The sequence below is a fragment of the Hibiscus syriacus genome, unplaced genomic scaffold (genome assembly GCF_006381635.1).
Source record: "Hibiscus syriacus cultivar Baekdansim isolate YM2019G1 unplaced genomic scaffold, ASM638163v2 tig00110926_pilon, whole genome shotgun sequence".
Classification (NCBI taxonomy): domain Eukaryota; kingdom Viridiplantae; phylum Streptophyta; class Magnoliopsida; order Malvales; family Malvaceae; genus Hibiscus; species Hibiscus syriacus.
In genome coordinates, this window is record NW_024062913.1 from 544,640 (window position 1) to 559,096 (window position 14,457).

At 32.2% G+C, this 14,457-nt stretch overlaps 3 protein-coding genes across 4 annotated transcripts; 2 read left to right on the plus strand and 1 right to left on the minus strand.

The window, feature by feature from the left end:
• Positions 1 to 655: 655 nt before the first annotated feature.
• LOC120146434 (60S ribosomal protein L18a-2-like) lies at positions 656 to 2,313 on the minus strand. Its single transcript, XM_039159993.1, has 3 exons — positions 2,165 to 2,313; positions 1,975 to 2,050; positions 656 to 1,135 (listed from the first exon to the last, which is right to left on the minus strand). The coding sequence occupies exons 1-3, from the start codon at positions 2,209 to 2,211 to the stop codon at positions 803 to 805; spliced, it is 456 nt and encodes a 151-aa protein (XP_039015924.1). The 5' UTR covers positions 2,212 to 2,313; the 3' UTR covers positions 656 to 802.
• A 4,799-nt stretch (positions 2,314 to 7,112) lies between these two features.
• Positions 7,113 to 8,437, plus strand: LOC120146425 (GDSL esterase/lipase At2g42990-like). The gene is made up of 3 exons (XM_039159988.1): positions 7,113 to 7,478; positions 7,546 to 8,038; positions 8,141 to 8,437. The coding sequence occupies exons 1-3, from the start codon at positions 7,113 to 7,115 to the stop codon at positions 8,332 to 8,334; spliced, it is 1,053 nt and encodes a 350-aa protein (XP_039015919.1). The 3' UTR covers positions 8,335 to 8,437.
• A 2,587-nt stretch (positions 8,438 to 11,024) lies between these two features.
• On the plus strand, positions 11,025 to 12,294 carry LOC120146418 (GDSL esterase/lipase At2g42990-like). 2 transcript variants are annotated; one of them, XM_039159983.1, is made up of 3 exons: positions 11,025 to 11,401; positions 11,484 to 11,973; positions 12,069 to 12,294. In XM_039159983.1, exons 1-3 carry the CDS (start codon positions 11,036 to 11,038, stop codon positions 12,260 to 12,262), a joined length of 1,050 nt encoding a protein of 349 aa, XP_039015914.1. In that variant the 5' UTR covers positions 11,025 to 11,035; the 3' UTR covers positions 12,263 to 12,294. The 2 variants fall into 2 exon arrangements, with proteins under 2 accessions (XP_039015914.1, XP_039015915.1); XM_039159984.1 differs by having other exon boundaries at positions 12,049 to 12,162.
• Positions 12,295 to 14,457: the final 2,163 nt, after the last annotated feature.

A 14,457-nucleotide genomic window follows, 5' to 3' on the forward strand; every position in this document is an offset into this window, starting at 1 on the left:
ATTTTATAGGAAATAGATATAGCAGATTGTCAGCTGTGCCTTCTTTTACAACAGAATAGATTCCATTAATCATTTATGTCTACTTATGTTTGGTACAGGTTGTTGGGCTCATCTTCTTCCGTAGTCCAATAAGCATTCCCTCCTTTGCTCCATCAGCCCACGCCCGAGTTCCTGGTCCATCAGGTAATATCTTTACCCGATCCATCTGTTCCTCATCTAATTCCCCAATTGCAATCCCTAATTCCCCTGTGTTTCCCATTTTCTCTTCATTAGCCCCTAATTTCGCCTCATGGGTCATGACAACGAATCAAGTGATATCAAGTAATCATAAAAATCAATTAAAAGAACGATTGTTATCTTTAAATATCTTGATTAATCATATCAAACAATTAAAAAAATTATTGTTATCCTTAGAAGCCCTAGATTCAAACACAATATCCATAAAGGTATTCAAACATTCATTAATGGTTGAGAATGGCTAATAAAAAATTAATCATACCCAAAATAAATATATTCATTTTTAATAGATTTACAATTTAAGGATCATATCTTATACCTTATACCCATATTTGGATAAGGGTCAAACACAAATATTTCAAAAAAAAAACAAACATAAAATGCAAGTTCCGCATTCATACTCACTAGCCATTGCAAATATTATAAATTGTAATTCACCATTATCACCAAATTTATATTTAACTCATCAAAAGGTGTTCAAGTTTTGATTACACCTCTCAATCTAATAAGTGAAGTAACCAAAACTAAAATGCTTTAGGCCTACCACCGCCAATCAGGAAGACAACTACATGAACAAGTTGGGTCTAGTAGCCTTGTAAGTCGTCTTAAGGTTCCTAGTTGGTGGCCTGACCTTCTTCACTACCAGTGGGAATTTGATCTTGGAGTTGTGGAACTGCTTGGTGTTGTCCCTCTTGCAAAGTTTCGCTGGGATAGTAGCTATCTTGATGATTTGAATACAAGGAAACCTCACTCTATGACGAGAAGCCATCTCAGTGTACATCTGTTCTACGGCACCATTGAGAGTTGTGTCTCGGTACTCCTTGTACATATTGTGATAACCAGTTCTACTTTGATATCGCAGCCAAATACCATGGTTCTTAATCTTCGTAGGGTTTTTCTCAAAATCTGCAATCACAAACATGTATAGTATGTAAATACAAGTTGATGTAGATACAATGCATCATTTTATGTAAAAACAAACACGTGAGAAAGCCCACCACCAAATAACAAATGTATTGCAACAAGGTCTGATGATAATTTAAGGTATAAATCATCATTTTCTTCCAAATATTCTATTGTTTAAATGGATAAATACAGAAGCATGTTGTCTCCACAACTCAACTTTCCTGAATCAGGAAAGTCAGAAATCAAATATAAAAGAGTTTAGAAATGCCTGATTTCCTCAGAATCGAAACAGAAGTCCTACCTTTTAGAGCACAGGAAGTTTATTCTGACCCATCAAAGCACGGAATATTCAGGTTGACATGAATAACCAAAAACCAACCAAATTTAGATTTGAGGCTAATCATTTAGAATGATGAATATTTTATTACATGAATAACCGTTTTCCTTATCAAACACACAACACCAGATAAAGCACACAAATTAAATCAAGCATCTTAAAAAAAGCTTATCTCCATCAACATGGAAATGGAGAAACAGCCAACCACAAGTCATTCCTAGCTCAGAATCTCCCTATTATGAACATACAAATATAAGTCAAGCACTTCAAAAATATATATATATATATATATATATATATATATATATATATATATATATAGTCAAGCATAAACGAATAATTGTAATCTTCGATCACTTGTTGACTCAACTAAATAGAATGAATAGTAGATGAACGAAGCTACATAAGGTAAAATAAGCTATCCTCTCTGATGAACTGCAATGCAATAAGGTTTGCTTATGCTATACATTAATGAGGGTTCAAAACTGAAGAACAATGGTGAATACCTCATTGATGGCCAAAACCTGCCCATTAATTTTCTTCACCTTCTTCAGCTTCCTCAGGAAATACCTAAACACGAAAACAAAAATATCATGCAAAGGAAAACTAAGATACCCAATCTCCCGTAAACAAAATCAAAATAAACGGGAATCGAGAATAATAAGAAAAATGCAATTCACTAACCAAAATTTGGATTTGGCACGGACTTCGTTGGTGGCCCAAAGCTTCATACGGTAAATCTTGGGATGCTCATCTGCTTCTGTTGGGAGACCTCTGCCCACCACTTGATACTGATGAAACCTTTTTTTCAAACAAAACAAAAAGGAAAACCCAAAATCTCATCATCATGTTAGCCAAAAAAAAAACCCATAAAGAAAAAAAATAGAATTTTTCAACTTACCCTAAAATCAACCATTTTCAGATACAGATGAAGAGAAGCTGCCGCTCACTGCTTTCTTTTCCTGGTTTTCTATTTTCCCCTTTGCTTCTGATTAAATAAATAAACCCTAAATCTCTTTCTTTTGTAATTTGTTGGGGGTTTAATTGGGCTCTGTTTTTCAGATCGACCCAAACTCTCACTTCTTTTAGATAGAAGCCCATTTTTATTATTATAATTTAATAATAATTGCAATTTATTAACAAAAAATTCAATATATTGATAAAAGTTAAAATAAAAATATTTTGCATTGACCAAACTATTTTAGTGGTTAAAATGATAATTATTATCCCTATATATTACGGGTTTGAATACCAACTATTACGAGATATTTGAGCTTTCATTGTCAAATGATTGATAGATGAGACGTTATGTCTCTTAAATAAAACTAAATATTTTAATCTTGTTGTAAATTAAATTGAAAGATAAGTCTTCATATTGAACATATATAATTTTTATATTTAAATTAATCGATAAATAAATTAAATATGAATAATTATAAAAGAAATTTAAAAAAAACAAAAAAAAAAACTTCAGATAAATATTAATATAATATTTTAAGAATATTATTTAGCCAAATTTATAAACAATCATTGAAATACAATATAGAATAATGAATAAACAATGAAACAAAATATATTTACTTTATTAAAATAAAATTCAGTACAAAAATGAGCAGTTATATTATACAAATAATTTGACTAAAATTAAAAGTCTGGATTATTTTTAAAAAAATAAATTAAGAAATAATCATAGGTGGAATAATAAAAGTTTTTTTATCTGAATATATTAGTTTTATATTAGGGTTTTATGTCAAAGGATATTAAGTGTTCAATCGTGCTCAATTTCACCATTTCGTGTATATTATATAATGACAATATCAATCAAATTAAATTAAATTCAATAATTTATTTTTTTATTAAAATATAAATATTTAAAATTAAATTTAAATATATATTTTGAATTATTTAAATTATAACATTTATTAAGCGGATTCTAGAGATATGCAAATACTCCTCTTAAGAGATATAGACAAGGATGGAATCATGATCAAATATTGAGATTAATAAAATATTTAAGTTTAAAATGATAAGGTTTTATTATGTATTTAATCTAAAAAAATTAGAGAGTGTAAAAGTCTAATTTTACTTAAATTTAGATTGATAAAGACCTAAAATACTACTACCTCCGTCCCATTAAAAATGTCTTTTATTAATTTTCTAAAATTAAAATTTTTAAACTTTGACAATGATTATTTTAAATATTTTAAAAAAATAAATTTTATTAAATATATATTTTAAAACTACTTGATTAAAAGATTCTAAAATATATTTTTCATATTTTTATCAATAATAAATTTTAAATGATAATGTATCAAAGTTAAAAATATTTGACTAAAAAAATAATTTAAGTGATAGAAAGAGTATTAAATCAAATATTTTGAAAGGGACTCTTGCCCCACCAACTCTCTACAAACTCTAGAGTTATATAAATATAGAGTTATATAAATATACCTCTTAAAATTACCACGCTATAGGGCTATATAGATGTGTAAAACATACAGTTATTTATTCAACTTTATATTCTCTTATATTTCATTTAATTTTTTTAATTTATTCATTAAATTTTCAAGTTACTTTTGTTATTATTTCATATAAAAATAATTTAAAATATAAAATAAAAAGCATATGGTGGTCATTCTTGTTCATCACGCGTTGGACGCCACCGTCGACAGTTGTAGATGGTTGTCGTTCAATCTTAAATTTCATCGGTTGCTTTGTCTCAACCTCCTGAGTTCGAACCGACCTTCATTTTGTTAGAACATGCTCGAATTCAATAAAAAATGAGACAATCGAAATTGCCAACCATCGTCGACCATTATAGATGGCGACCGCTCGGTCCTAGATTCCATGGGTCGCTTCGCCTCGACCACCTGAGTCTGAATCCGAGCTCCATTTTTATTGAAACATGCTACAAAGTTCACGAATAGAAGATCAAAAAGAAGGAAGTCGAAATGTTTCAATCGAGATTCACGGGTTTTGGGATATTTTTTGGTGAAACAACCACAAGTCTCGAACTCAGGGGTTCGAGGTGAAGTAACTCATGAAGTTTAGGACCGAATGGTTGCCGGTTTCAAAGGCGAACTTTGGTCGACGGTGATCTACGGTGGGTGATTATTTTAAATCTTTTTAAATTTAATAATAATAAAATATTATTATTATTATATTTTAATAAAATATCACGTCATACCAAAACAATAATTAAATAATCTAAAGTGATCAAGACATAAACAATTCGAAAATTCAATTAAAAAAATTAAAAGTACACTAAATGAGATAAGAAAGAGAAAAAGTAAAATTCAATTAGAAAGGATGTAATTTCCCTTATATGAAAAGACCTCTTAAAACTATTTGATCATAATTGGTTGAATGTCATATAGTGGTCTAATAAATCAATCCCTTAGACCATAGTTACATATTATGCAAAGTTTCAATATGAACTTGGTATAATTAAAAAAAGAAATATAACAGGAGTAGTATATTCATCTATAAACTAAGATGGCATGTGGTGGGTGAGAAAGAACCCTACGCTGTGCTGAGCAATCCACAAAATGCATCCCATTAATGAGTGAATCATATTGTGGAAGCTTTGCCGATATTATAAGCCAAAGCCTGTTGTCCCGTCTCTCAACACCCAACCCTCAATCTTCATTTATATCCTACAGCTCCCAGTCCCACTCTTTCATGACTTCCCATTCATTTCCAACTAATTCGTACGCTTCCTTTATTTTCAGCATTTTGGCAGTCCAACTGGCAATATTACACTAGTTACCTTTTTTTTTTTTATGTATAAAACCTATTGCATGTGACACAAGCGATTTTAATTTAGATAAGTTACACCGTTACTCTCTCTTATTTTGCTCACCGTACTTTCAATTTTTTTTATTTTATTCATTGAACTTTATATATTGAATCATTTTGCTCACTCTGTTGTTAATTTTTAATGGTGTTATGACATAACACAAGCATCAAAACGACGTCGTTTTGAAAAACTCAAATATGCGTCAAAACGAAGTCGTTTCGAATCCTCTTCTTTCCTCCCATTGTAGCCTCCGACCACCACATCATTTTTCATTCCGACCACCGTCGACCGTCGTTAATGGTGGCATTTTGGTCCTAAAATTCATGGTTCGGTTTTGTCTTGACCCCTTGAGTCTAAATCTGGTGGTTGTTTCGTTTGAAAATATCCCAAAATCTGTAAATCTCTACTGAAACTTTTCGGCTTCCTCACTTTTAATCTCTGATTCATGGACTTCGAATCAGGTTCCGACAAAAATGAAGGTTAGATCCGAACTCATGATGTCGAGACAAAGCGACCCATAAAATTTGGGACTGAAAGGCCACTAATTACGGTAGTCGACAGTGGACGGTGGTGACATCCAACCACATTTTGTTTTTATTTTATAGTTGGCTGAGCAAAATAGAAAGAGAGTAAAGTTCAGTGAGAAACAGTGTAATTTACCTTTTATATTTTCAATTATTTTATATTAAATAATAATAAAAAATAACACATCATCACACAATTAGAGAGTTAACTGTAGAGTGTACAAAATAGGAGAAAGAGTAAAATTCAGTGAGAAACAATGTAATTTACCCTTTAATTTATATGGTAGAAATCTTTTGTGAATGGAAAAAAATATGTATCATTTATGTATCAAATTAAAATATATATATATATATATATATATATATATAATTTTTTATATTATAAAAAGGATATTATTCAATGAATAATTATAGATGAAGTAGTAAATTAACTAATCAAGTATTCAACTTCTAAATAATGATTTTCTTAAAATTGATTAGTTTTATTAAATAGAGATAGTATTTCAAAACTACAAGAAAAGGCTATAAAAACAAGAGTAAATTAATCACATATAAATAAAATATTTTTAGAAAATATTGAAGTACACAAACTAATCACCTAATAATGAAAAAATGATCATATTCAGAAATGATTAAAAATTAATCATATAACTCGAACAAATGATAAATACAACCAATATCATTATCAATACTAATATAAAAGTACACAAATCAAATTACCTCACTGGCTAAATGAATGATTGTTATATTTAAATATTTAGGTTCGAACACCAGAGATATAGTAAAGGTGTTTCATTGTCAAATAATATAAAATATTTAGGGCATATAATAATCATCCTAAATTAAGAAAGAAGAAATTTAATATATTACATGCGTATGTGTATATTAACTTGACAATACACATCAATTCAATTTTAAATATATATATATATATATATATATATATATATATATATATAAAATACGAATTTCGTAAACAAAAATAAGTATTAAAATGATAATTATTTTATCATGATAACATTAAACGTAGACATAGTTATTAGTATAATACTCTTATATAATTTAAAAATAACCCCAAGTTTTTTGTTCGGTACATATATGCATGTAATGTTTTTGGAACTATATTCGTTTAGATTACTTACGTGAAAGTTATAAAGATTTCATGTGCATATTTAATGCCTTAATACACATATACATATTCTATATATTAATGTTTTTGCTTTATCTTCACTCGATCTATATGTTTCCATGTTTCAAAGGGCTATAAAAACCTTGCTCCATGCATGCAGTGATCATCGACACAGCAGGCATGGCATCCATGGTCATCCCCTGTATTTTCTTCGTTCAAATCTTAGCTTTCGCTTCTGATTCCGAAGCTAAAGTGTCGGCTGTTATCGCCTTCGGAGATTCATTCGTTGATACCGGCAACAACAACTACATCCCCACACTCGCCAAGAGCAATTTCGATCCTTACGGCCGTGATTTTCCCGGCAACATCCCGACGGGACGATTCGGAAACGGCCGACTTCAGCCGGATTTCATTTCCGAGGGCTTCGGGCTGAAATCTATTATCCCTGCCTACTTGGATCCCAAGTTTAGCATCTCCGACTTCGCCACCGGCGTTTCCTTTGGTTCTGCTTCAACCGGCTATGACAACGCCACCTCCGATTTACTGGTAATTCACAAAGTATCAACCATTTAAATGGTAAGCCCATTGATTAATTTTTTGTGGGTTTTGACAGAAAGTGATACCTCTGTGGAAAGAAGTGGAGTACTACAAGGAGTATCAAGAGAAACTCCGAACTTCTCTAGGTGAAAAGAAGGCGAATGGGGTAATCTCCGGCGCCCTATATTTGATCAACATCGGAACCAACGATTTCATCCTAAACTACAACGGCATTAATCCTCAAAGAAGGTCCCATTTCACCGTTCAACAATACCAGGATTTCCTCATCAGCATTGCCGAAAATTTCATTAAGCAGATTTACAGCCTGGGAGCTCGGAAGCTGTCCGTTACCAGCCTCCTGCCGCTCGGGTGTTTTCCGTTGGAGAGGACGATGAACATGAAAAAGCCTCTCAACTGCTTGGAGGAACGCAACAAAGCTACCTTGGGGTTCAATGTCAAGTTAAAAGCTACGGTGGCAAAGCTCAGCAAGGACCTTCCTGGGTTAAACGTGTTCTTCGCCGATGTTTATGACTTGCTTTTTCAGCTCATCACAAAGCCATCGGATTACGGTAAGTATTCCAAGTATTTATATTCGATATTAATGTCAACACACACTCGGAATCCGGTGATTCGAAATCGATTTTGATTATGATTTGGCTGTCGAGTGGCAGGTTTTGAGGTTGTTGAGAAAGGGTGTTGCGGAACAGGGTTATTGGAGACGGCGGTGCTGTGCAACCGGCACAGTCCGTTCATATGTCCGGACGCAGACAAGTATGTGTTTTGGGATTCAATTCATCCCTCGCAAAGAACAAATAAAATAGTGGCAGATAAGTTACTTCCACGCCTCAAACAACTGTTTCTGTGATTCCCTCCGACAACTTGGGACGATTTATAGAGAGATTGAAAAACATGTGAACATTGAATTCACTAGATGCAATAAATTTGTAGTGTAACTCATAAGTATGTAATTTTTGTTAAAACCATGTGGGAATTCTTTTCATCTAAAAATAAATGATTTTGTCCACTACATAGTTGTGGACTATTCATAATATGTCTATTTCTTCTTCTTTCATTGGGCCAGCCTTGCTGATTTTCAACTACTAAAATGCTCAAATTTATAAATGTTATGTAATTGGAACTAAATTATCTAAAAAGGCATGTTGTTCATTTTTTTGATTCGAATAATTGAGTTTGTACGATGATTGGTTAATAAAACTTTACGCAAAGATTGTTTTTTAATCACTTCATACTATTAGAAAATATAATTAAAAATCCAATTAATGTTTAATAATTCAACAAATGTCTTCGATGCAATATTTAGGGTGAAAGCTTTAAGTACGAATCAAGCGACCACAGCGGTTAAGGGATTTACTGTTATACCTTGATATTCTAGATTCAAACTTCGCATACGCAGAAATATTAACGTTCATTGTCAAAGGATTGAGATAAGTCGTTGAACATATATTATCGTGTACTTATCCCAAATTTATATATAAAAAAGGTGGAACCTTCAAATGTATATATACTGGGAATAGTTCACAGCTATGCGGGGTAATGAAAAGAGCGTCATTAAGTTTAAAATTTGTGTAAATTGAGTACGTTATCACTCTAGTTTCTTTTCACTTATTTGGTCACTAAAATTTAATATTTTTAATATTATTAAAATTTTGAATTACTTTTGTTTGTAATTCAATCATTTATTTATCTAATTGCGTGTTAAATTAGTATTTATTACTATTATTTTAAATTGACTACTGTGTCGTTCGTTGTTTTCGACAATCATTAAATTCAAAAATTTTAAATTGACATGTTTTTGATCATTTGAGTTTGTATTTAACCTTCATTTTACTCGAATTCATTAATCTCAAATTTCAATGAAACCATAAATATCATAAGTCATTTTCAATTATAAATTCATTTTCACTCGTAACGTTATAATGGTCGATTGAAGGATCCCACCAGTAAAAAGGTAAACGTCAAGAAGGATAATAAAATATCTCGAAATTGTGGTGGTATTATAATTAGATGTTGAGATCGATGAAGGAGAATGTCGAAAGTTTGAAAGAATTTTTGAGGTTTTTGTGAAGTTTATACGAGAAACTAAGTCGAAATACTTGTATATGAAGAAAAGATGAGTCAAATGACATCCGAAAATAAGATAGCATGTGCTAGGTGAGAGTGGACCCTGGACTCCACTTCCCCACCTTCATGCAATTATTACCCATTCATCTTCAAATTGGGTTTACCATTTTCATTTTTTTTTATAATTTAAAGAAATTATAATATAATATTTATTCAAATTTTTTAATTAATTAATAATATACGTATATTTTGTAGAAGTAGTTGTTCAAACTTAAAAAAAATTTAAAAATAATATTTTATTTGTTACTAAGACCACTTGATAAGTTCGTTGTCACTTCGCTGTTACTTAAGATTCAAACATAATTAATAGCTAAATTAAACTGAATTCAAAGCCTTCATCTTCTTCATTTAACCCGTACAGCTTCCAGTCCCATTCTTTCAGTAATCTCCATTAATTTCCAACTAACTAATACGCTTATTTATTCCATTTTCAGCCTTTTGGCATTCCAACTAGCAGTTTTAAAACAATAATCCAAACTCTAAATATAACATTATAATTATTTTCTACATATGACTCATTCTTGAGTCTATCGTCATATATATATATATATATATATATATAAATTCTCGGATGCATGATTTTATGTTGAGGGGAAGCGAACTTAAACTTAAGGAGATGAATTAAAATTCCAAAGGGACGCACTAAAATTCTAGAATGCGGAACAAATTTTCAATAAAAAATACATAAAAAAATTTAAAATATATGATAATTTTAAATTTTTAGGAAGGTGATTGCCCCACCCTCCCCTTCTGTCCATCCCTGTATATTACATCTAGAAACGAAGTCATGATTTTTATTGAGCGGCCAAAATGAATTTAAAAAATACTAAAAGAGATGAAAGCATAATTTTTTTATTAAACCAATTTATAGTTATATAATTTCTTCAATGATATATTTATAAAATCTTACTTAACAAATAAGTATAGATATATTAATAAAAATTTATATGTAAATTCATTAATTTTATGTTTAATAAGTTTTAGTTGTTTGTTAAAGATTTATATAGAAATATAAAAAAATGGTACGAACCAAACGACCTTAGTGATAAAGGAATTGTTGTTATTCTTTAAGGTCCCGATTCAAGCACCATAGGTGTGAGCGTTCAATGACATATGATCGAGAGTTATCTTTAAACAGATACTATCATGTACGTATCTTTTTAATAAAAATATAGAAACACGGTAGTATAATATAGTAATATTTCTTATCATGTTTTTTCGAGTTATATTGACATATATATTATTTACATAAAGCCTACTAAGAATCAAAGGATACTTAACACTAATAAAACCCACGTCTAATTTGTCAGGATAATTAATTAAAGTTAGTTTGTTTTAAGTATCCGATTGTTGTCACGTTTTCTTGTTTGATCAGCTATAAATGCTTGTCCAATGTCCATGCTTACTGGAATTGTGGAACTGTCATGGCATCCATGATCTTTCCCTGCATTTTCTTCGTTCAATACTTAGCCATCGCTTCTAAATCCGAAGCTAAAGTGTCAGCAATCATCGTCTTCGGAGATTCATCCGTTGATTCCGGCAACAACAATTTCATCCCAACAATCGCCAAAGGCAATTTCGAGCCTTATGGCCGCGATTTTCCCGGCGGCACTCCCACCGGCAGATTCTGCAACGGCCGACTTCCTCCGGATTTCATTTCCAAGGGATTTGGACTGAAACCTATTATTCCTGCCTACTTGGATCCTGCCTTTAACATCTCTGACTTCGCCACCGGAGTTTGCTTTGCTTCTGCTGCAACTGGCTACGACAACGCCACGGCTGATATACTGGTAGTTGAACCAACCATTAAAAAAAATGATTATTGAAGGATGAAATTGTACATTAATTGATTTTTATGGGCCATTTTGACAGAAAGTGATTCCTCTGTGGAAAGAAGTGGAATACTACAAGGAGTACCAGAAGAAACTCCGAGCTTATCTCGGTGACCGGGCGGCGAATGAGGTAATCTCCGAGGCACTGTATGTTAACAGCATAGGAACCAACGATTTCGTCGAGAACTACTACGCGCTTCCCAAAAGGAAGTCCCAATTCACTGTTCAACAATACGAGGATTTCCTAATCGGCATTGCCGAAAATTTAGTTAGACAGATTTACAACCTCGGAGCTCGCAAGTTGTCCCTGACCGGACTCCCGCCAATGGGTTGTTTGCCCGTGCAGAGAAAGACGAACTTCCACAATCCTCTTAAGTGCTTGGAGGAACGCAACAAAGTAGCCTTGGAATTCAACGGCAAGTTAAAAGCTACGGTGGCGAAGCTCAACAAGGATCTTCCTAGGTTAAAAGTGTTCTTCGCTGATGCTTATAACTTGCTTTTTCAGCTCATCACAAAACCCTCCCAGTCTGGTAAGTTTTTAAAGCATATTTAAACGTATACAATATTATATTGTGCATGTACTTCAATTTTTAGTCAGTTTCTAGTATGTTTGGTTGAGTGACAGGATTTGAGGTTGTCGAGGAAGGGTGCCGCGGAACAGGGTTGTTCGAGACGGGGATACTGTGCAACCGGCACACTCCACTCACATGCCCAGATGCGAACAAGTATGTGTTTTGGGATTCCATTCATCCCTCTCAAAGAACAAATAAGATCATCTCGGACCAGTTAGTACCACTCCTCAAACAACTCTTTGCGTGATTTCCCCGACAAATAGGAATAGACAGCCGATTGACGAGGAGGATCATTGTTTAAAAATTTTAAATTATATATTTTTATATAATTTAGACATATTTTTATAATCTTTATTAACAATATATTCATACATATGTTCATCTTCTTATTTTATTGGTGTTGGTTATGGAAATTCATAATTGTTGATTGGAACCTATGAAAGTGATTTAAAACCATAGTCATATCGTTCTCAATGGTCGATTGTATCTAATCAATGTTGCAACCGATATTATCGTTCTTAACAAAAGCAAAGAGATGGATTGACCATCAACTACGAATTTGTTGGCTGAAATAATAAAAAGTTAAATTACACAATTAGTCGAGATTTTGAAGGCACCCATCTAATAACAAACATCGTATTAATAAAAAAAATCCAACAGCTCGTCTGGTGAAACATTGATGAAGAGGATTGACATAGAGCATTGGGGGTGACAGGCAATGGCTGTGGAGTGTGTTGAGGAGGAGAATGGGGGTGACCGGCCAACTAGGCAATCAAGTCGTTTCAAGATATGATTCTGTTCAAGTACCGAAGCTGCGTTGTGGTTAATCATGATGGAGGCCTGAGCAGCCCAGTGATGTTGTCCTTGTAGCGCTACTGTTTGGGTTTTGGTTGCAAGCCCTTGTCTACAGCCATATTTGTTTGGATCTACAAAATTATTGTTTAAAAATTTAATTAATGTTTTAATAATAATTTGAAAATAAAATTAAATATTAAATTTTATTGACATTGACATTGACCTATCAATTTAACATGATGATAGTAAATTAATCATTTTATTATAAATCAATAATATCAGTACCAGTGATTGCAATATAATTTTTAAAACTTCAGTGATTAAAAGAAATTTTTATCTAAACATTAGTGATCATTAGTATGATTTACCATATTTTTAGGGGCTTTTGTTTAAAATTTTATTAGGGTAAACTATAGAATTGATCGTTTTTATTTCAGTTTTATAAACGTATTATCACTCGATTTAAAAAAATCTAATTCGTAGTCATTTCTATTTAATTTTAATTAAGATGTGGTCACTTACTCTAAACGGACGTTAAATGTTTAATTATTTGATGATGTGACACGTTAATAAAATAATTTAATTTTTGTTTTAACACTTAAACATTAGGTAAAATTTAATTATGGACTTTTATGTAAATCTAAAGTAATTGAGGGAAAAGTTGCAATTTACCCTTTTTTTTAATATGCTTTTCTTCTTAATTCCCCTTACACCGCACACCCCATCTCCTCCTCCAGCTATGGCAAAACTGCCGTCAAACATCAACCTCCTGGCCATCCGATCCGAAAGCAACCGCATACTCCGTGCCGACTTCCGTCACTTCTCTCTCCTATTCCTCTTTCTCTCCCCCATCTCTTCGACCTTTAATTGGGGATTTCGATTTGTGGCGTAAATGCTTTAGTAATTGTAACAAGTAGCAGCAGCAAGAAAAGTAGTAGTCAATGTTTAGCACTGCATGAGAGAAATTTCAAGTTTTTAAGTATAGTTTCATCCAGGTACTTAAAGAGTCGTTGATTTGTTAAGATTTTGTTTGATTGTCGTTTTTTATTATTAGAAAAGCTACTAAAAAGGAAAAGAAAATGGTAAAAACTGGAAGGCAAAATTATTACTCCATTGATTTAACAAGGGGAAAAAGGAGTAAAGTGCAACACTATGTTTAACATGTTTGTTCTGTAAACTAGTAATTGTGAAATTCTTAATTCTTATTTGTTCTAATATGTAAATTTGTTTTTTTTAATCCTTCAAATTATAAAGCAAGAACTAAACAGTCTGTTAGGGGATTAGATTATTAGTGGAAGAGAAGCGAGTTACTTGGTTTTGAGAGTAACGATCTTCTGTTCACTTGTGCAGGTTTGGCTGTTCTTGGTAGAATTATAGAGAGAAAAATATGTTTAGTTCTGATAATAATTTAGAATGTGGGCTTGTCATCAGATATGCCACCGTTGCCTCAGTGTTTGCCTTTGGAGCCAATTTCATTAAGCAGTCAAAAAAAATACTCGGTCTGGAGAATTATGCTGGGTGTTGGGCGTTCCTCTTCGAAGCCTTACATCAGATGATCATTCTTTTGGAGTTTCACACCCTAAACCTTCCCCTCCAGTGGCGACAGAGGAGCTTAAGAACTTTAAGGAAAGTGTTCAAGATACCCTA

Excerpts from the sequence above, each read along its gene's own strand:
- LOC120146434 (XM_039159993.1), bottom strand. The coding sequence starts at position 2,211 with ATGAAGCTTTGGGCCACCAACGAAGTCCGTGCCAAATCCAAATTTTG. Across the intron at positions 2,051-2,164 it reads CGTGCCAAATCCAAATTTTG|GTATTTCCTGAGGAAGCTGA; the intron begins GTTAGTGAATTG and ends TTTCGTGTTTAG. Across the intron at positions 1,136-1,974 it reads TCAATGAGGTATTCACCATT|AAAAACCCTACGAAGATTAA; the intron begins GTTCTTCAGTTT and ends GCAGATTTTGAG.
- LOC120146425 (XM_039159988.1), top strand. The coding sequence starts at position 7,113 with ATGGCATCCATGGTCATCCCCTGTATTTTCTTCGTTCAAATCTTAGCT. Across the intron at positions 7,479-7,545 it reads ACGCCACCTCCGATTTACTG|AAAGTGATACCTCTGTGGAA; the intron begins GTAATTCACAAA and ends GGGTTTTGACAG. Across the intron at positions 8,039-8,140 it reads CACAAAGCCATCGGATTACG|GTTTTGAGGTTGTTGAGAAA; the intron begins GTAAGTATTCCA and ends GTCGAGTGGCAG.
- LOC120146418 (XM_039159983.1), top strand. The coding sequence starts at position 11,036 with ATGGCATCCATGATCTTTCCCTGCATTTTCTTCGTTCAATACTTAGCC. Across the intron at positions 11,402-11,483 it reads ACGCCACGGCTGATATACTG|AAAGTGATTCCTCTGTGGAA; the intron begins GTAGTTGAACCA and ends CCATTTTGACAG. Across the intron at positions 11,974-12,068 it reads CACAAAACCCTCCCAGTCTG|GATTTGAGGTTGTCGAGGAA; the intron begins GTAAGTTTTTAA and ends GTTGAGTGACAG.